At 46.3% G+C, this 20,722-nt stretch overlaps 2 protein-coding genes across 3 annotated transcripts in view; one reads left to right on the top strand and one right to left on the bottom strand.

Annotated features, from left to right (window-relative positions):
- kmt2ca (lysine (K)-specific methyltransferase 2Ca) overlaps positions 1-15,958 on the top strand; it is a 126,340-nt gene extending 110,382 nt beyond the window's left edge. Inside the window, 17 exon segments of the mRNA XM_042068828.1 lie at positions 1,427-1,624; positions 3,702-3,869; positions 4,016-4,157; positions 4,442-4,589; positions 5,063-5,241; positions 5,484-5,620; positions 5,737-5,996; positions 6,852-6,996; positions 8,240-8,338; positions 8,707-9,967; positions 10,385-10,521; positions 11,236-11,378; positions 11,980-12,151; positions 12,764-12,880; positions 13,220-13,293; positions 13,493-13,601; positions 13,875-15,958. Coding sequence (XP_041924762.1) covers positions 1,427-1,624; positions 3,702-3,869; positions 4,016-4,157; positions 4,442-4,589; positions 5,063-5,241; positions 5,484-5,620; positions 5,737-5,996; positions 6,852-6,996; positions 8,240-8,338; positions 8,707-9,967; positions 10,385-10,521; positions 11,236-11,378; positions 11,980-12,151; positions 12,764-12,880; positions 13,220-13,293; positions 13,493-13,601; positions 13,875-13,967 — 3,582 coding nt within the window. The 3' untranslated portion in view covers positions 13,968-15,958.
- A 270-nt stretch (positions 15,959-16,228) lies between these two features.
- Positions 16,229-20,722, bottom strand: part of galnt11 (UDP-N-acetyl-alpha-D-galactosamine:polypeptide N-acetylgalactosaminyltransferase 11 (GalNAc-T11)) — a 30,000-nt gene continuing 25,506 nt past the window's right edge. For both annotated transcript variants that reach the window (XM_042067503.1, XM_042067504.1), the window contains exons 11-12: positions 19,346-19,483; positions 16,229-17,707 (exon numbers count right to left, since the gene is read on the bottom strand). In XM_042067503.1, coding sequence (XP_041923437.1) covers positions 17,576-17,707; positions 19,346-19,483 — 270 coding nt within the window. In that variant the 3' untranslated portion in view covers positions 16,229-17,575. The remainder of the gene's footprint in view (positions 17,708-19,345; positions 19,484-20,722) is intronic.

Here is a 20,722-nt window from a genome sequence, read left to right as displayed (position 1 = left end):
GTCCGTAATGGATGTGGTACAGACAGCAGGGCTAGTAGAAATAGGGCTCTAAAGAACTACAAAGTCACCCGCGATATGATGCGAACTTCTGGGTACTCAGATTACCCGCGATAGGAACTGATTTGACCAGGTTTATTGTAGGCCTTGTGGTTTAGTAATAGTTTACTATTGTTGGTATACATCTTAGGTGTTTTCTTGTTAATTTGTTATGTATGACAAAAAAGAAAGTAAACCTGCTCAAATTCATCCAGTATTTACTGAAAGGTGCATAAATTGAGGTCATCCATCCAGTGGCAAATTAGATAAATTTACCCCCTTCATAAACTTTTGTTTATACTCAAAGATTTTTACATTTACAGTAGGACTTTATCTCTGACCACTTTCAAGCCATGGCCTTTTGAAATTTTGATATAAAAATCCAATGGTGTTGCTTTCTTAACCCTGACACCTAGTTTGCCAGGTTTAAAAAAGTTATGAGAGGAAAATATTTTTATTTGGTGTTAAAGACACACATACTGTATGCCTACCTGTTTTTATGCTTTTTTTGTTTGTTTTTATAATTTGTATTAATATTTATTTTTATCATTATTTTATTTATAAGCTAAGGTTGCTAGCACAGGTGTCTAAAAATAGATAAAAAGACTTGCACTTTCTGTTTGTAGTTTTGTGTTTGAAAATACAGTATTTGGAAAAAAAAACATTGCATTTTAGGAAATGGCCGTTCTTTTTTTGAATCATTCTTTAACACTGACGTGGCCCTCCAATCAGATGACATTGGCAGAAGTGGCCCCCAGCTCATTTGAGTTTGAGACCCCTGATTTACAGGCTACTCCCAGGAAGGATGTGCATTATGTACAGAGTAAACAGCATGATGCAGATTGTCTAGTTTACAGGTCAGGGTGCCATAACTAGATTGGGATGGTGCCACTCTGTGTCCTTCCGTAACAGGTGTCCAGGCTGAGGCCTTCATCATATCAACATCCTCTCTGTGTTCTGTGCCTTGGGACTCATTATCTAGCACATGGAGATGACCGTTTTCCTCTTACGGTCTGTTTTGGTACAACTGGGAACACTTGCCACATAAGATTGACACCTCTTGTGCGCAGTGTAATGACGACTGGACTTGCATCTCTCTTGAATGCCAAGTCAGCCCGCTTCATTCATCTATTAAGATTAATAGCGCCTATAATAGTTTGATGCTGCAGTTCTGCTGCAGTCATTTCCTTTACTGTACTACTGTACAGCCTCATCCACCCCTCTAGTCTGCTTTGAATGCAGCTTTGATACAACTCCATCTCCCATGTTTCCAGAAGAAAACACAACACAACATTCATTGGGCAGCCAAAGAATCTGACTGTATGTATGTGAGTATTCCCATCTTAAGTGTCCCATGTGTTTAAGTATGTGTTGTGCTTCTGTCGTTCAGGGAGCTCAGACGGTGAAGCCCGAGCTTCTGGAAGCTTCCGGGCCGGAGCAGGGCAAACGCAAGCAGCAGCGCTACAAGCGCGGGCCCAAGACCGGAATGGAGAAGCCGCCGTCCCGCTACAAGAAGAGGAAGAAAGAGGAAGAGGAACGCCAAATAGCCTACTCCAACACCGACTCGCTTATGAGCCAGCTCAAACAGGTGTGTGTGTGCGTGTGTGTTTGTGTGAGAGAGAGATATGTCAGCACTCACTTACTCATATTGAATACTGTACACTTACTCGCACTAGCAAGTCTTCTAACCAAAGTTGTTTCCACACACAGTATACAGACAAACATAAAATAAATTACACATAGCATACATGTGTGCTCTGTGGTTAAAATACAAACAAAAGTTGGTTCCAATATTTCTAAAAACTGGAGGAATATCTTGTCTCAGGCTTGTCTTAGGTTAGAGTCCGTCAAAGACCTTATAATGGCACTCCTAGTCTCAGTAAGCCTGTATACACATTTAAACATACAATTTCCAAGCAATGCTTGGAAAGTGGGAACAAAGATCCTTGATTGCTCCGCTTTAACCCTCTCTGGTGGGAACATTACAATTCACAAATATCTTGCTTGCACTTTTCCCACCTTGGGTACTTTAACAGGATTCTAAGAGTGTCATTATACAGTATGCCACCTTTATCATGTTCATCTTTCCACTACTATGGCCACACCATAGATGTGCTATGTAAAGTGGAGTGCAGGAAGTTCTAAAAAGAGCTCATCATCTGTGCACATATGAAATTTGTGTGACAGCATATTTGCCTGGGCATACAATTTATTGCCCTTTTAGAAATGCTGGCCTTTTGAATGGTGTATAAACTGCCTTGAAGGAAAGTTGAATACACGTGTGATTCATATTCCGTGCGTGATCATTACAGAAATTACACTATTTATCAGCCCACACCATATTAATGCATTTTTCATTAATGTGCAGGTAGAAATGTTTTACCCAATTTTAAGTTTAATTATTTGTGTGTATATATATTAAGCCAATTTAGCCTGTTAATTACCTTCATCTACATAAAGAATGACTTTCATTAAGGCCTATTAGCACTGCTGGCACTGACACACGTGGCTAAGCTAGGTTTGAATGGGCGACTCGACGCAATCGTGCAGCTAGAGTAATGAGCGTTCCCAGAGAGGCGGGATGGGACGGAGAGAGAGTGGCAGTGGAGAGGGGGCTCTGCCTGGGCAGGGCTGGGTGGAAAAAACACCCCCCCACCCCCCAGCGCCATCAATCTTCACCCCAACTGCACTGCTGTTCTCATGGAGATTTTCCATTGATGAGTGGGAGCCTAAGAGGTTTATTTTGTTATAAGTTCTGCAGTGTGTGTGTGTGTGTGTGTGTGTGTGTGTGTGTGTGTGTGTACCCAGTGTATAATGCACGACTTAGAGTTTCTCGAAACTCCCCTCAAAAATGTTTTGAATAAAGAAAGAAAATAAAAAGAAGCTGAAGGCTGTTGTTCTCGTTGGGCATGACTCAGCGTTCTTTGAAATGCAAAGAACACTTAAGGTCAAAATAATTCCCCAAACTTCTTGCATCAGAGAGAAAAAGCCCAGACTGAGCGTGTGATATCTGCAGCCCTCCAGGGGGACTATTCAACCACGTCTCTCTGGGATCCACAGCACATCTCCTGCTGCATCTCCGCGCCACCGGCAAGCTTTAAAGGCCCACTGCTCATTTGCATTGATAGCATTGTCTCGTGAAACAAAAGTCCGCGTTGTGCGTCTCGCAGTCACCGTTAACGGAATGAAAACGTTCTGTCAGACTTTGACTGATAGCTCTCCCCCAATTTTTTGTGTGCCCAGTCCCTTTCCGTGACTGGCATACGTCAAGTCACCATGTACCCAGTCACCGACTTGAGAGTGGTTGGTTCCTTAGTGTTACAAGCTGTTATTGTGCTAGCAACTTTTGTAGTCTGATTTCAAATCTGTTAAATGTGCATCCCTTCTCATCGCTCTCTTTCTCTTTGTCTTTCTCTCACTCTTTTTCTCTCTCTCTCTCTCTCTCTCTCTCTCTCTCTTTCTTTCTTTCTTTCTCTCTCTCTCTCTCTCTCTCTCTCTCTCTCTCTCTCTTTCTCTCTCTCTCTCCCCCCCCACCCTCTCTTTCTCTCTTCCCTCCCACCCTCTCTTTCTCTCTTCCCCCCACCCTCTCTTTCTCTCTCTCTCTCTCTCTTTCTCTCTCTCTCTCTCGCCGCTCTCTCTCTCTCTCTCTCTCTCTGGTCCTGCAGCAGTTGACCATGCTTCCCCTCATGGAGCCTCTGATCGGCGTGAACTTTGCCCTTTTCCCGCCCTACGGCAGCAGTGGGCAGCTGAACGGGGAGAACCGCCTGTCCGGCTCCTTCGGCAGCGCCACGCTGGACGGCGTCTCGGACTACTACTCACAGCTGGTCTACAAGGTGCCAACAGCACAGAAAAAAAAACAAATACATCATTAAAATAAAATAATAAATGAAATGGTGATAAATACAACACCCACCTCTGGTCTCTTCATATTGCGTAGCCTCAAGTTAATATGCGTTCTCTTCTCCCGTGTCCACTGCAGCAGAGCAACCTGAGCAATCCCCCCACGCCCCCAGCCTCACTGCCCCCAACCCCACCCCCAGTGGCTCGGCAGAAGATGGTCAACGGCTTTGCTACAGCTGAGGAGCTGGCCAGGAAAGCAGCGGTCATGGGTAGGCATGGGGGTATGTTTTACCCGGGTCTCAGTAGACACGAGTCTAATAAGAAGCACCTTCAGAGCTATGAGCTAGCTTCTCTTGTACTCTGTATTATATGGGCTAAGCTAACACTATGTGACCGTTTTGCTCAATGTATTTGTAATCAATGAAGTGAATGGAGTGACCACCTTTATTGTGCTCTGATACCAGGTTATATATTCATTATGTACAGTGTCTGTGTTAGTGATATTTCAGAAATGACTAATTCTCCTATCTTAAAAGCTAATATTCACTTTGATCCCTGTGTCCAGTGCCCAAGTCCCTGGGTCCTAAACCCTTGCCCACCCCGTACCACCCTGAGGATGACCTGCTGGCTCAGACCATCTCCCAGGGGCCCAAGACGGTGGACGTGCCTGCCTCGTTGCCCACCCCACCCCACAACAACCAGGAGGAGCTCAGGTGGGCACCACAGACCTATAGGGGTCTGGGCGCCAGAACGTGAGTGTGCTGTACACAGAACGTCATCCTTGCGCCCCTGCTGTGTGCTAGTCAGAGATGGGAAACCCCGCTTCAGGAAGTAAAAGTCCTGCCAAGTGTTGGTTCTATTTGTGCACCTAAAACAGTCGATTTCAGTAATTAGTTCATCTGCCTGGCTGAAGGGTTTAGCTACGAAGAATCAGCTAGTTTGGTGAATGATTGAAACAAATATGTGGTAGGTCTTTTTCTCTCTGATGCTGGGTCCCCCATTGCTGGTGCTAGTCTGTTCCTCGGCTGTGAGTGAGTGTAAAACTGATACAGCGATAAACTAATGCAGTTTGAAAATAGGAAGATTAGATTAGCTTTCCTTTTCCAGAATGAGAGTTGTTTTCAGCTCATGTTTATTTTGTCTCTATGGTGTCTCTATCTGATGCTGAATGTGTGTCTGACCACAGGGGGCAGGAACACTGTTCGGACAGGGACACCCCTGACAGCTTTGTGCCGTCCTCGTCTCCCGAGAGCGTGGTCGGCATGGAGATCAGCCGCTACCCAGACCTGTCGCGTGTCAAGCTGGAGCCGCCCTCACCGGCCACCTCACCTCTCCTGCCCATGCTGCCACCTGCCAGTGGGAAAGGTACACGCATGCATGCACGCACTCACCCACCCACAATGCAATGCAGCCAATCAATCACTCACATTCTCACTCCGTTCCTCACTCACTCACTCATATATATATATATATATATATAACACACACACACACACACACTCTTCATACATACAGTACATACATACTGTATATATACACACACTCACATTCTCACTCATTCACTGACTCTCACTCACTCACTCACTGTGTATTGTCTCTATCCTCAGGTTCAGAAATCAGGAAGTGGGAGGTGAAGACGGAACCTACCGGCCCTTTCTTTGGCTCCTCCTTTGGCCTTCCATCTTCATGTTCCAAAAGTGACCTGGTGTCCATCGCCATCACCCTCAACTCTGCCGCAGCCGATGTGCGTCCGCTACTCTGAAAACATACACACTTCATCCGTCCGCTACAACACACACTTCACACACCACATGTTTGCCGTCAACCCAACTTTAACTTATTTCTCTCTCTCTCTTCCAGAATGTTCCGGGGGTGGTGGCGGCAGTGGCCAACCTGTTGCGCGTGCCCATCCCCAACACCTACGACGAGAACCGCATCCCAGAGAGGAGCTCGCTGGCTCTGCTCGCCGGGGTGAAGGTACCCCCCTCTCAGGGCGCGCTCTTCTCCCAGCAGCACCTCCACAGACCCCCAGCTCCCCCTGGCCCCCCGGGGATGATCCAGGGGCCTCCACTGACCCTCGGACGCCTACCCAGCACTGGTAAGACCTACTCCTGCCAAGGGCCTTATCTTCTTATCTTCAAAGATGTTTTACCTTAACATAATTTTGCTAAGCTTCTCCTTTTGCGTTTAATTTTCTTATTTTCTTCCCTTTTTGAGTTCCCAGTAGTTCTTTTTTTCCTCTTGCCATGAGTAACCTGTTGATTTAATTGCCACGGCCTGTCAGTGTCATGAGGTCATTATCCCGGGTTAACAGATCTCCAGATGAGTGTTAAATGGACAGCAGGTCAGATAGACAGATAAGGTGGAGGGGGGTCTCTCTCTCTGTCTCTCTCTCTCTCTCTCTCTCTCTCTCTCTTTCTCTTTCTCTTTCTCTTTCTCTTTCTCTTTTTTTTTCTTTCTTTCTTTCTCTCTCTCTTTCTCTCTTTCTCTGAGGAGGAGGAAGGTGTCATGTGAGAGAGGTGTGAATAAAAACAGTGCTGGTAATGTCTGTAGGGATACAACATTTAAATGGTTTAACTGAGAGCCTTACTGACGGGCAGCCTGAAGGTGTTGGAATAGCTTCTATATTTCGGCATTAGAGGGCTCCCTGTGATATAATGGGTTAGCCCAGTGCCTTGTGTTAATGCTGATAATTGCCTGGTCAGTCTAAGACTTGTTTTACACTTGGTGTGTCTGTGTCTGTGTCTGTGTGTGTGTGTGTGCGCATGTGAGTGCATGCGTGCGAGTGTGCATGTGTGAGTGTGCGTGCGGTATAGTGTTCTGCAGCTGTCATGCACATGTAGATCATCCAGTGTGAAACGGGCCTAAAGAGGAAAGAGGTCACATGGTGTTGTGTATTACCAGGTGGCTCACATTGGTTTGACTAACTTGTTTGTTTGTTTGTTTGTTTGTTTTGTGTGTCTATGTTTGTGTTTAGGCTCAACAGGGAGACATGACTATCAGATGGGAAATTCCAGCGCTAGCCCTGGACCCAAGGCCCAGTGGTGCTGCCACTGCAAGGTGGTGGTCCTGGGAAATGGAGTCCGCAAGTCCACCAAAGACCTGCCTTGTGCCAAACTGGTATGCTACTCAATTCCAACCTTTCCAGCTACTGCACCTTAAATGTCTTAATTAAATAAAAACTTGGCCAGTTGCCTCTTACAGTATCGGGCATTTAGTTGGTGTTATGGACGTGACTGTTTTGCATGGAATTGCCCTATCAATGACCCATAGAGATGAGACTTTTGCCGGTAGAAAGTGGTTAATTGAATGCAAGTGTGTGATCTCAAGTTTATTTGTGGGTGAGAGCTGTGATTAAGCCACAGGGGAGCTTTAGCATAGCAGCATAGCAGTGATGAGTCACATACAGACAGGTGTGAATGTGTGAGGGAGAGAAAGAATGAAGTCTCGTTAAGATAGTATGTGCAATGGGCTCTGCTGTCTGCTGTCTATCTGGTGTGTGTGTGTGTGTGCGCGCGCACGCACGCATTCACCACCATCTACGAAGCCGTGGCTCAAGTTTCCCTCAGCCTTCCCAGTCACAAAATACCCAAATTATGCAAATCCCGCTCTTCCACATCGGAACACTTTTCAGCCCCAGCGACAGTTTCCGCGGCAACGTCACCAGTGCCCACCGGCTTAAGGCGTGACAGGCACTTACTCAGCGGGGGTGGGGGTGGGAAGGCCCGACGCCTCCTGGTGCTCATCCCTCAAGAAGCTTCTGGAAATTTCAGGTCATTTGAAGAGATCAGGGTGGGCTTTGAAGTGGCAGCTCTCCCTGTTCTGGTGTGGTGGGGAGGGGGGTGTGTGATATGCAAATGGAGGGGTAATGCACTATCAACACGATGGCACTCCTGGCACTGCTTGTTCCATTCGCTCTCCTGAACTCCTCTTTGATGTGCCCGTGCCCACATGGAACCCCAAACTGCACTCTTAATGATGCGCACCACACACTGGGTGGGGAGGACTGAACCCCTGTTTGGCTTTTGTGTGTGTGTGTGTGTGTGTGTGAGAGAGAGAGAGAGAGAGAGAGGTACAAAGGGAGATATCGTGTGCATGTGTGTGTTTTATTTATGTTTGGGAGGGAGATGGGGATAGGTCAGTAGATAGGCATGTTTGTATGTATGTGTGTGTGTGTGTTGAGACAGAGCGAGAAAAGGGAGATATAGTGTGTGTGTGTGTCGCATCTGAATAAGCACACTATAATTATTTGTGTTTGGGAGGGAGGTGGGGATAGGTCAGTGGATAGGTATTTTTGTATCTGTGTAGCAGTGCGTGTGTGTGCTGTGTTCTGATGTGTGTGTGTGTGCTCATGTTGGGACAGGAGGGTCAGGTCAAGTTGGAGGGCACCCTGGTGTTCTGCAGTCACAGCTGCTTCCTGCTCTACTCTGCCGCCCTGCAGGCCAAGATCTCCAACAGCAAGGTCAGTCCCCCTACTCCACACGCCTCAGGCCACTTACACACACACTGACCCTCAGTGATCCCAGAGGATAAAACCATACACTGCGCAAACACACACACACACACACACACACCTCAGACACACTGGAGTTACCAGTAGCTAATGTAAAAAAATGTTGTAAGTGATAAGACTAGTCACTAAACATTTCCAGACAAATCCCGCTGTTAAATATGGAGGGATTAGACTGTCTATAGCCTTGAGGAGACTGGAATCGTATACTCTCTCTCTTTCTCTCCCCACTCACTCTCACTCTTTTTTGTTCTCCTCCACTACCTCTCCATTCGTCTCTCTTCCCACTGTCTTCATTTCTCCCATGTCTCTCCATTCAGCCGTCTGTGGCGATGCCGTCTGATGCCAGCTCGGTGATGGGCAGCCCGTCCAAGGTGCTGCACGCCTACAGCAACAACATGTCCTCCCTGGACGTGCATTGCCTGGCCCAGCTTCAGCCCAAGCAGTCTCCTCCATCCTCCCCACCCATCCACTTCCCCACGCTGTCTCCTGCCGATGGGTCCACTTCTGGCACCGCCGCTGACCGACTGGAGCCCAAGTCCGACCCAGCGTTCAAGTTCACGGTCAAGCTGAAGCCACGTCTGCGAGCCGTCCACCTCGAGGATGGCTCGTTGGTGGCGGGGGTGGGTCCGAGGGGCCACACGCCGGCCAAGCGATGGAAGGGCCACCGCTGGCGCAAGTGGAGCGTCCAGATCCTGGTGGCGCGGAGCAGGGGCGTCCCGCCCCTGCCGGGGAAAGGCGGGCGTCTGGAGGACGAGAAGCGGCTGCCCGCCGAAGGCCCCGGGGCGTCGTGGCTGCGCCCGGAGCCGATGCCGCGCGACCACCGCCGCTGCTGTCTGTGCCAGCGCCGCGGCGACGGCGAGACGGACGGTCCGGCGCGCCTCCTCAACCTGGACCTGGACGTGTGGGTGCACCTGAACTGCGCGCTGTGGTCCAGCGAGGTGTACGAGACGCAGGCGGGCGCGCTCATCAACGTGGAGCTGGCCCTCCGCCGCGGCCTGGCACTGCGCTGCGCCCACTGCCAGCAGACGGGCGCCACCAGCGGCTGCCACCGCCTGCGCTGCGCCAACGCCTACCACTTCACCTGCGCCCTGGAGGCCCACTGCGTTTTCTTCAAGGACAAGACCATGCTGTGCCACGTGCACCGGCCGCGCGGCACCGAGCGAGGAGGCTCGGGCGGCGGGATGGGCGGAGGCGCGGGCGGTGCGATGGTCCCGGGGATGGACCAGGAGCTGCACTGCTTCGCCGTCTTCCGCCGCGTCTACGTGCAGCGCGACGAGGTGCGCCAGCTGGCCAGCATCGTGCGGCGCGGCGAGCGCAACAGCACATTCCGCGTGGGCAGCCTGGTGTTCCACGCCGTGGGTCAGCTGCTGCCCGGTCAGATGCAGGCCTTCCACGCGCCGGGCGCCATCTACCCGGTGGGCTACGAGGCCAGCCGCCTCTACTGGAGCATGCGGCAGGCCCACCGCCGCTGCCGCTACGTCTGCGCGGTGGACGAGCGCGACGGCCTGCCTGAGTTCAGCATCCGCGTGGTGGAGCAGGGCTACGAGGATCTGGTGCTCACCGACACCACACCCAAAGGTACAACACACACACACACACACACACACACACACACACACACACACACACACACACACACACACACACACACACACACATACGTTACACACTTACAGTGGTGTACATACATGCATGCATGCAGTCCTGGAAATACAACCAGATTTCCTCATACAGATCATGGAGTACAATAATTTTGTCTTAGTAACGCACACAAATACAAACCAACAGGCACACTCTCACACAAACACATGTCTAGTATAAGTCCATGTCTAGACACGCATAACCCTACTTGTTTTGGCTGGTTGCAACTCACCCTAAAGTGAGTCGTAGCAGGGAGTTTATCCTGACCTCGTTTATCCTCATCACTGCATGTGCACCCCCTGAGTGTAGCCAGGTTCTAACCGGTTCTAACAAGTTCTGTTGTCCTCCTTTCAGGCGTGTGGGATCAGGTCCTAGGGCCCATGGCCGAGTGCCGTAACGAGACCGGCATGCTGAAGCTCTTCCCCGTCTACCTGAAGGGCGAGGACCTCTTCGGCCTCACCGTCTCCTCCGTCACCCGCATCATCGAGTCGGTGAGCAACACTCGAGCACACACAAAGAGAAAGCACATAAACCCAGGGTCCGGTTAACAAAAGCGAAAAGGGTTCTTATCACATTTCGCTCCCCTCCTCGACACGAGGATGGAACGTTACCGTCTGAGCGGCTGGTCTGCAGTAGCACACTGAGGAACGGTTCCCCTTCAAGCTACGGGCATTATGAAAGCTTTTACGGCTTTTTCCACTGCGCGCTTAAGTGGCACGTGGGTACTCTTACATATCCGCCGCCGAGAGCCCAATAAACCCCTCGTGCTTTTGCAACGGAAAACTTAAGGAGCATTTAGAGGCGCTTGATCTCCGGCTTCAAATAGGATTTGTTAATCTTCGGCGCATCTGGATCATTGATTTCCGAGCGGAGGATGAGAAGGGGCTGGAGGCTTTTGGCTCGGGCTCTGTGGTGAAAATGAGCTCATCGCACAGTCACAGCTGGCTTAGGAAAGTGTTTTTCAAGCTGTCACTCTGCCGTTTAATGTCTTCATAATCACCTAAACGCAAGTGTGCAATTGTAACAATGCTTATAGTGTGTCTTTTTTTCTGTGTCTGTCTTTGTTATTACTGTCTGTCTTACCATCTGCAATCTCGCTTGACCCAACATTCTCTTCTCTGTGTGTGTGTGTGTGTGTGTGTGTGTGTGTGTGTGTGTGTGTGTGTGTGTGTGTGTGTGTGTGTGTGTGTGTGTGTTCCCTGCAGCTCCCGGGAGTGGAGGCGTGTGAGCGCTACACGTTCCGCTACGGCCGCAACCCCCTAATGGAGCTGCCCCTGGCTATCAACCCCTCTGGCTGTGCTCGTTCTGAACCTAAGGCATGCACTCATGTCAAGAGGTTTGTGTTAAGGTATTCTGTATGATTTTAAACTTTGATTTCACCCCTCCCCTCCCCCTTTTTTCCATCCCTAACGCCCCCCCCCCCCCTTCCCCACCCACGTCCCTCGTCTGTGCTGCCTTGCTTATGTTTCATTTTTACTCCCTTTTTATGTTTACTTTGTTTTGTTTTTTTTATGTGTCAACTTTTATGTGTACGTTGTGCTGTAAGGTGCCGTATGTGTAGCTCAGGGAGAGTATGTGGTGTGTAATGTGTCATTCATAAACACAGAGATGGCCTCTCTTTCTATTTACCATTTCCTAATCTTCTCTCTCTCTACACCACATCTTTCTCTCTGTCTCTCTTTCTCTCTCTCTCCCTCAAGTAGACTGAATCTGCCAGATGCTCAGCATTTGCCTCTCTGACCCCCAATAGATTCACCCCTCTGTATCTGTATCCCTTTAAACGCAACCCTGCCCCCATCCCCAGTCATAAAACTGTTCCAGCACACACAATACATTTGTGTGCTCTTGTAGCCATTGGGAAAGCCTCATTTGTGTGTGTGTGTGTGTGTGTGTGTGTGTGTGTGTGTGTGTGTGTGTGTGTGTGTGTGTGTGTGTGTGTGTGTGTACAGGCCTCACACCCTGACCAGTGGCAGCGCTGCCAAGACCCTGCAGAGTGGTTCAGACCCGGTGCAGATGGGCGCCCCCTACAGCAAGCAGTTTGTCCACAGCAAGTCCTCCCAGTACCGCCGCATGAAAGCCGAGTGGAAGAGCAACGTCTACCTGGCCCGCTCTCGCATCCAGGTGTGTGTGTGTGTGAGAGAGAGAGAGAGAGATAAGCCTGCAAGACACAACCTAAGCCACTGAGTCTTAAAGTCGTTAGTCAGTTAGTTAGAGTTAGTCAACTGCTATATTTATATAACTAGAGTTAGTTAGTTAGTCAGCTGCTACATTTATACATTTACATTTATTCCTTACACAAAACAAATAGTTTTTTCTATTATGTAAAGTGTGTAGAAAATGTGTCTTTTTAAAGGAAGAGTGTCTTTTTAAAGGAAACCATTGATGCCACTCAATCTGTTTCCATGTTCATCAGTCATAGTCATTCTCTCCAGAACAGTGATCTGGCTACAGATTGATGATGAGTAAGTGCTATTGTATGTGTGATGTCTTCAAGTTTCAGTTTGAATCAGCGCTCTCGTCATCGATTATAAAATTGAGACACACACACACACACACAGTGCCTGAGTCCGTAGAGCAGCTAAGGGCTTTGGTTTTCTTTGCTTTGTCGAGGGATGGAGTTTGGTGTGTGTGTGGGGGCGGGTGACCTTTAGCAGACTTCATAGTGATGCTGGGCTGAAACGTGGCCAACCTTTAGCGCTGGCCTTACCCGGTGCTCGCTGCTCTGCTCCACAGGGTCTGGGCCTGTACGCGGCGCGGGACCTCGAGAAGTACACCATGGTGATCGAGTACATCGGCACCCTCATCCGCAATGAGGTGGCCAACCGCAAGGAGAAGATGTATGAGGACCAGGTAGGTGGTGCAGACCTTACTGACCACTCTTCCCCCACCTCTCTCTCTCTCTCTCTCTCTCTCTCTCTCTCTCTCTCTCTCTCTCTCTCTCTCTCTCTCTCTCTCTCTCTCTCTCTCTCTCATGCTGTACCATCCCTCATGGACCATGACACATTCTCACTATCTTTGCTCCTTTGTACTGTGTTTAGTGCACCAAAGGGAGAACATCTTTTTCTTTTTTTTATAGTCTCTTCCAAAGGTCATCCTATCTCCTGCGGCAGCAGTTGAAATACGTTTTGTGAGCCTTTCACTACAAAAAAAGAATCCCTGACTTAATCCATGGTCTTGTTGCTTTTGTAGAATCGTGGTGTCTACATGTTCCGCATTGATAGCGAGCACGTAATTGATGCAACCATCACAGGAGGGCCAGCCAGGTGGGTGTACACATTATCTCGTAATTTAATCTATTAATAGAGTTGTCAAAGTACAACACTAAAATTGTCATCTGCATTTCACATTGCTTTGGTCATACTTAGCCATAGCCTTATGGGAATAATTGCTGGGTAGAAGGCTAAGATTACTATCAGGTTATGGGTCACATGGCCTGACAGTGCCTGGTTTCCCTGTGTGCAGATACATCAACCACTCCTGTGCACCGAATTGCATCGCAGAGGTCGTGACCTTGGAGCGAGGCCACAAGATCATCATCAGCTCCAACCGTCGAATCCAACGAGGAGAGGAGGTGAGGATGAACCCTGTTGTTTAATGCACATATGAATGAAGTGTTTTTGATTAGACTTTCATTTCATTTAGGCTGCTATGGCACCACAATAGATAATGAGTGCTATGTACAGGTATGCTTTGCATCTGCAACTTCAAAATGCCTAAAATGCATATGTAAACATAATTGTAAAATGTACATTGTCAATGTACATTAATGTAAATGCAAAATGCATCTGTTTGATTTGATGACTTCCCATACAACTGTAATGGTTCTTTTCATGTGCTTCCTCAGCTGTGTTACGACTACAAGTTTGACCTGGAGGACGACCAGCACAAGATTCCCTGTCACTGTGGAGCCGTCAACTGCCGCAAGTGGATGAATTAAAGGCCATCATGGGGGCAGAGGCCTCGGCCAGCGACCTCCAATACATGCATTCCTACTTCTTGTTTTGTATCAGTTTTTTTCTCTTTGTATTGTTATTATTTCTGTTATTATTTTTTCTCTCCCTTGGCCCTTTTGTGAAAAGGGAGCATTGTGTGACACCTACACGACTATCAGGGCAAAGATACTGACCGCAGAACTGTACAAGGTCCAAGGTGGGACAGGGGTCAGGGTGGGAATGAGGGGGGTTGGGGTTAAAGCTTATTTGGCAAATGTCAAAAGCATTCTTAGGCACAAAGACAATTTTCTTTTCTGGAGGAAGGTTATAGGGTGTTAAAGGGGGCAACTTCAGGTCCTTTCACATACACAAACTGGGTGGAGCCCTGGTAGATGTTAATGAATGTGCTCCCACCCCCCCTTAAGGAAAATAATGAGGCTATGCTGGGGAGTGTGGTTGCAGTGAGTGGGGATGTCGGGAGGGGAGCGAGTGTGGTTTCGGGAATGTTGGAGGTTACTCACCAGCTGACCAGCGGGTCAGAGAGTAGTGTGCTGGCCGCAGCCTTATTATAGTACTAAAGAGGCGGGATCCTCTGCACTCAGAAATATAAAAAACAAGATATATACAGAAATCTAGTTACAGAAATGTAGACACCACTGAACAAGGAATGTACGGAGGGGGGAATTCCTTTGGGATAGAACTAAGGGAAAACAAAACTTGCACTAAAAGAAAAAAACAACAAAAAACATTTACAGTTGAAATACTTGATTCCATGAGTCAGTTTATTTGTGTCTTTTTTTTGTTGTTGATTTCTGTAAAATAAGAGGTCTTTTGTATTTATTGAATGAAACTATTTTTTAAAATGCGCAGAATGAGAAAAAGTGTGTAGGCATGGCTTCTTTTGCCTACAAGTGTGGTGGGATGTGCTACTTTATATCACATGTAAATATTGTCTAAAATGTCTAAATATATGAAAAAATGGAAATCACACAAAAAATGTTGAAAAAAATCGACCAAATGCTACCTTGTTTTCATGTTTTTTTGTTTTTTTGGGGGGGGGTATTTTTTTTTTGTCAGGTAAAACAGAAAAGGAGAACTATTTAAGAAGGATGTCATAATATCATTTGAGATTCTATGTTGTGTATAAATCTGTACAGAATGTGTAAAAACACAAATCAAAGTATTTTTGTTGTACTTAAGAATGTAGTATGGATCTGGAGTAAAAATGTTTTTTTTTGAAGAATAACTGCTTGTTTCATGCATCATTACACGCAATCAGATTACACCAATCACAAGAGAGAATGTGAGAAAGTTTTGTTTATTTTTTTGGGGTTGCAGAAATTTTGAATAACTGTGAACTATATTTTGTCCTCCCAAGACCCCAAACAAAGACAATGTCCAACTCCAGAGCTAGTTGGCTCGAATGTTTCTTTCCATAATAATAATAAAAAAACATTAATGTCTATTAAAAATGAAAAGATGTAAAATATTTTTGTTTATTTTCTATTTACATTTGCTTTGGCGGAGATATGCTGTTTGTGTCAATGAACTGAGCAGAAAGACATAGTATGATTTTTTTGTTTGGAGTTTTGAACTCATGCTCTTAGGATCTGGTACTGGGGCTAACCAGTATGATATGAAGTCAGTTTTCTATGGTCTGCATATCATCTGTGGACTACAAACATTGATACTCGCACAGTCTTGAACTTGTAACATACTTTCGCATGGTGTATTTTTTAAACTTTCAAAAGAAATCAATTGTACATACTTTCTCTGGTTGTAATGAATTTTTTGCCTCTTGGGAATTTTTTTCTCTCTCCCTACTTGTACAATATTCAGACATCTTAACAGTATTTGTCTTTTTTTCTTTATTATGTACAGTAGTACCTAATGTTTCAAAATGAAGCCTTTTTTGAATTATACAGTGTGATGGATTTTGGAGTTTGTGGAATCAGATTTAGGAACATTTACAAAAAAAATAAATATTTTACATCTTGTCTTGGTCCATATTTATTTGTTATTAATCCATTTCCATTTTTAAAACATGACATTTACTAGCAAAATCAGCTTCCCATTTCACTAGTTGCTAGTGTGTAAAAAAAAAAAAAAAAAAAAAGTGATTTGGCTGGTAATGCATTCATAAATGTATGTAAATCACAAGTTCATCAGTTAATAATACACATCACCTCAAACACTGGCCAAATAATTCAAACTTCACTCCAAGATCATAATCAATGTAGAGCGTATAGGTCAAAGAGAATGCATATCAGCATGAACCATGTTTATTTGGTATCATTTACAAAAACTAAATGCATACAACATGAGACTGAACTGTACAGTACAAACACATTCGGCCTCAGCACAATCCTATGCAGACTGACCGTCATTCTGTTAGCTGTCAGTTACGCTCTGGTAGCTGAACCAGGTCTATTACAGAGCTCCTCGGTTGCAGGTCATTCATACAGTCTTTCTTTGCTAGTTCCATGGGCATGGTTATTCTGTGTAAGCCTATGTGTGTGTGTGGGTGTGTGGGTGTGTCAGTATGGAGTCTGAACCAAATCTGAGTCTGAATGATCATCTTCTCCTTAAAACGTCACATGAAGCGTACTGCAGTTAATGACTGTCAGCTGAGGCATCCAAACACATACACGCAATGTACACACATACAAACACACAAGAAGGTTAATATCTTTGTTGATTTGTTATCTCGACATTATGAGTCATTTCCTGTAGCGGGACTTCCTGTCTTGAACAGGTACCAAATATCTGAGCACTCCAGTGATCAACATGATTTTTAAAAGATGTATTGAACATATGCATTTTAAAAGATGTAAAAAACATGTATTTCTACAAAATGTGCACCCACACTCGCACACATACACACGCTTCAACATAAGGCCAAACATGACGATCAAAACGTAAAACATCACAGATAAACATAATTAATGTAGATTAGTGATTCAATTGAAACAGACAATAGGAAGTCTAATACTGGCATTCAGAACTGTCTTGTTACATTTCCTTCTTGATTTCAAAAGCAGAAAAGAGTGTCTTAATTGTCTTCTGCTGTGCAAATTGGTGTAAAAATTCAGATGGGGAAATTCAACATGATTATAAATTAAAAATATATATGAAATATAGACCATTTAAAAAATACTTACTACACTCCAAATCTGTTTACATAAACAAATAAAAACAAAAAACACATATGAGTGTCTTCCACTACCAGAGGCACAGATCCAGAGAAAAATGTGTGTGTGTGTGTGTGAGTGTTTGTAAAGAGGGGGAGGGGAAGGGTGGTTGGGTTGCTTGCAACACACTCTGAGTACCGTAAGTGTGCATCCATGTCCTCCACAACACTGTAGCTTACCAAGAGCAGTGTTTTCTACATCCATGCTTGAGGATGTGCTGTGTGTGTGTGTGTGTGTGTGTGTGTGTGTGTGTCCCCTGCACCTCTCTCTCTCTCGCTCACGTGCGTGCTCTCTTTATCTCCGTCTTCTCTTGGCCAGCGTCGCGCCTTCCTCCTCCAGACTGCAGGGGGGGACGCTATGCGTCTGCTGGTACCTCTGGCCATGTGGCGCATGCGCGCGCCCAGTGTGCATGCATGGCCACCTCACCCCTCCAGCTGCCACTGTTGCGCCCGTGATCCGTCGCAGATGGCCATGCCCACGTAGCCCTTGGGGCTGAGCGGGTCCAGCACGGCCAGACACTGGCCCACAGACACCTGGTACAGACGGTTACTCTTCTACAGGAGGGCAGGGACAGGGGGTTGGAGGACAGCAGAGAATAGAGCACACCAGAGTCAGAAGACAGTCAATACACAAAGCACCGTTTAGCCTAATAGCTACAGGCTGCTGCCTAGTTTATGGAGGATAGGCGGATGCTGCTAGCCAGTGTGTTGGGGTAGATGGCTTAGTTAGTTGGTGTGTATGACCAAGTTTTCTGAAATGCCCATATGACATCACCAGACAGGAGATTACCGTGTTCAGAAGAGCAGATACATTGGGACGTTTATAGTTGCTTATTGTGGTGTCTACATATGTTGTTAATTTTTGTGGGTATTCAGGTAAGAATGTGTGCCTGTGTGTGTGACTATATTCAGGTGAAGAGCTCTTTTCCATATAATTCCATTTCTGAAAACATTAATAAATCATGTTATTTAATTGTATATTTCAGGTAATATCAATACATGTGCATTTGTGTTGTTTTGATTGAGTAAAGATAAATTAAAACAATAACCCAATTGCAGTTCCACTGAAACTACTTGGGGAAAAAAAGTTGAAAATAACTATTTATGAAAATGCATTAAAATATAGATATAGTGGTTTGGAAAAGATCTCTTTATATGTGTGTGTATATACGGCTCTGGAAAAAAGAGACCACTGCACATTTTTCTGATGTCATCCTATGGCTGCTGAGTGACATTTGAATGAGTTGCCGGTCATATTCAAATTTGCAGTGGTCCTTTGAATGTCACTCAGCAATCGTAGGATGTCCTCAGAAAAATGTGCAGTGGTCTCTTCATTTTTTCCAGAGCCGTACATGGGAAATAGTCATGTACTGTATATGTGTCTCACCCCCAGAGCCGTATATGGGAAATAGTCATGTACTGTACAGTATATGTAGGGTGACCAGACGTCCTGAAAAATTCGGGACAGTCCCGATATCCAAGCAGTTGTCCCGAATCCCGAATCCTGCCCTAATTGTCCCAAAAATTATACTCAATCAGAATACTGAGTAGTTATTTTCTGATAAACATTAAAAACTGTCCGTAGAGAGTCTGAGTCGACTGCATGCAGCCCCCCGACGGCAGCGAAGTGTCTGGATGCAGCCCGGCTACTTTGTTTCTTTTTGACGTTCTATAATAAGGCGCGAATATACACTGATTTCGCGAAGCCGAGGACATTGTGCAGGCAGCGCAGCAGGCAGAGCCAGCGTGTGTGCAAAAAAAATACGTCGGAAGTTCGGCCTAATGTCCATGTCGTTTTAACATAATCTACTTAATCTAACAATTATTTTGTATTCTTACTTAATGACCCATAATTTTGGCAAGGCTTGTTATTAGCGTTAGGCTATTATCCTTATTCTGAAAGGTCTGATTTGCACTGTTACGCAGTCATTGTTTTTTTTTTTTTTTCCCACAATGACATTTTGAGTTCATGATTTCTCTGTTGTATTTTGAGGCAGACTTGATGTTTGAATAAAAATGTGTTTTGGTACAGGTTTGAAAATTCGCTGTAAGCCTACCATCCCCCCCCCCCCACCCCGCGGTAAAAAAAAGTGTCCCGAATTTCAGCCACTCTCATCTGGTCACCCTATGTATATGTGTCTCACCCCCAGAGCCGTATATGGGAAATAGTCATGTACTGTATATGTGTCTCACCCCCAGAGTCCACTGCTGTGAGCCTCCTGAGCCGTGGCACTTCATGAGACGAGGTGGGTCCGAGGAGCGGATCTCAGACATGTCCAAACAAAGCAGCCCCGCCAGGATCAGCTCGTGCTCCTCGTCGTACGACCACTCCTACACACACACACACACACTTTTATATAATGGATATGACAAACCAAAATAAAATACAAAAGGTATCCATATAGTATATACATGATCATTAAAATAAGCAGACATATTAGCATAAAATATCAACACATACACATGTGTCAATCGGATTTGAGAGACAAACCATGTCCAAATGCACAGGTTTAAAGTGAAGAGCCCATACAGCTGGACTGCCCACATAATGACAGAGGGGAGGTAGGAGGGAGATGGAGGAGAGAGAGAGGGATGCTGGAAGCACAAGAACAAATTGAAGATGGAGACTGTGTGTATATGTGTGTGTGTGTGTGTGTGTGTGTGTGTGTGTGTGTGTGTGTGTGTGAGTGAGTCTGTTTCACGTAAAAGCTGCAGTATGGCTCAGCTTAGCATTGGCAGACACACACCGTGTGACTCATTCTGCACCATTTTCACACACACACACACACACACACACACACACACACAACATGGAGAAAAGGGAACCCAGGGAGCGCCGTGTTCCGTGTGCTCTGTGTCTCGGCGACCCAGAAAAAAGGAGTGGAGGGTACATTTGGCCTCCCATGTTCAGGCTGACATTTCAGGCTCAGCGCTGCCTTTTCACGAGGTCAGCCTTCCGCTGCCCCCCACCCCACCCCACCCCCACCCGCTCCTGTTCCTGTTCCTGCTCCCCCCACCACTCGGACAGGCCTGCGCTGATAAGGAGCCTGGCCTCTCTTCCTGCAGCACAACCAGGCTGGACACCTTGGTCTCCATCACCGGCTCCCTCCCACAGCTCAGTGTTCACAGTAGGGCTGCACGATATATCTAAAATCTATCGTTATTGCGATATCAACGCTTGCGATGGACATACCGCAAAGATTACTTCATTTTCGATAAATTACGATACATTTTCTGTGCCGTGCACATTCCATACAGTCTATGGTGTATTCACATTCTGAATGTCAACATATTTTACCAAACCGATGCTGTATAAAAGCCCGTCCTCTACCAGTTTAGGTGTGTGGTGTTTTAGGTGTTGAGGCGGGAGCTAATTTCATGATGGCTGAAGATAGTGAGTGGAGCGAGGTAGGCTACTCTTGGGTGAAGAGGAATTGGTGACTAAAAGGAAAAGCACGTCTGTTATATGGAAATATTTAGGTTTTATTAAGGATGACGTGTTACAAACACAGCGCCAAATGCGTCCTTCTCCACCGTGTTAAAATAAACTATTTATTTCGTTATCGTTAT

This window comes from Alosa sapidissima, chromosome 17 (genome assembly GCF_018492685.1).
Source record: "Alosa sapidissima isolate fAloSap1 chromosome 17, fAloSap1.pri, whole genome shotgun sequence".
Lineage (NCBI taxonomy): Eukaryota > Metazoa > Chordata > Actinopteri > Clupeiformes > Clupeidae > Alosa > Alosa sapidissima.
This window is presented reverse-complemented; position numbering and strand designations above follow the sequence as displayed.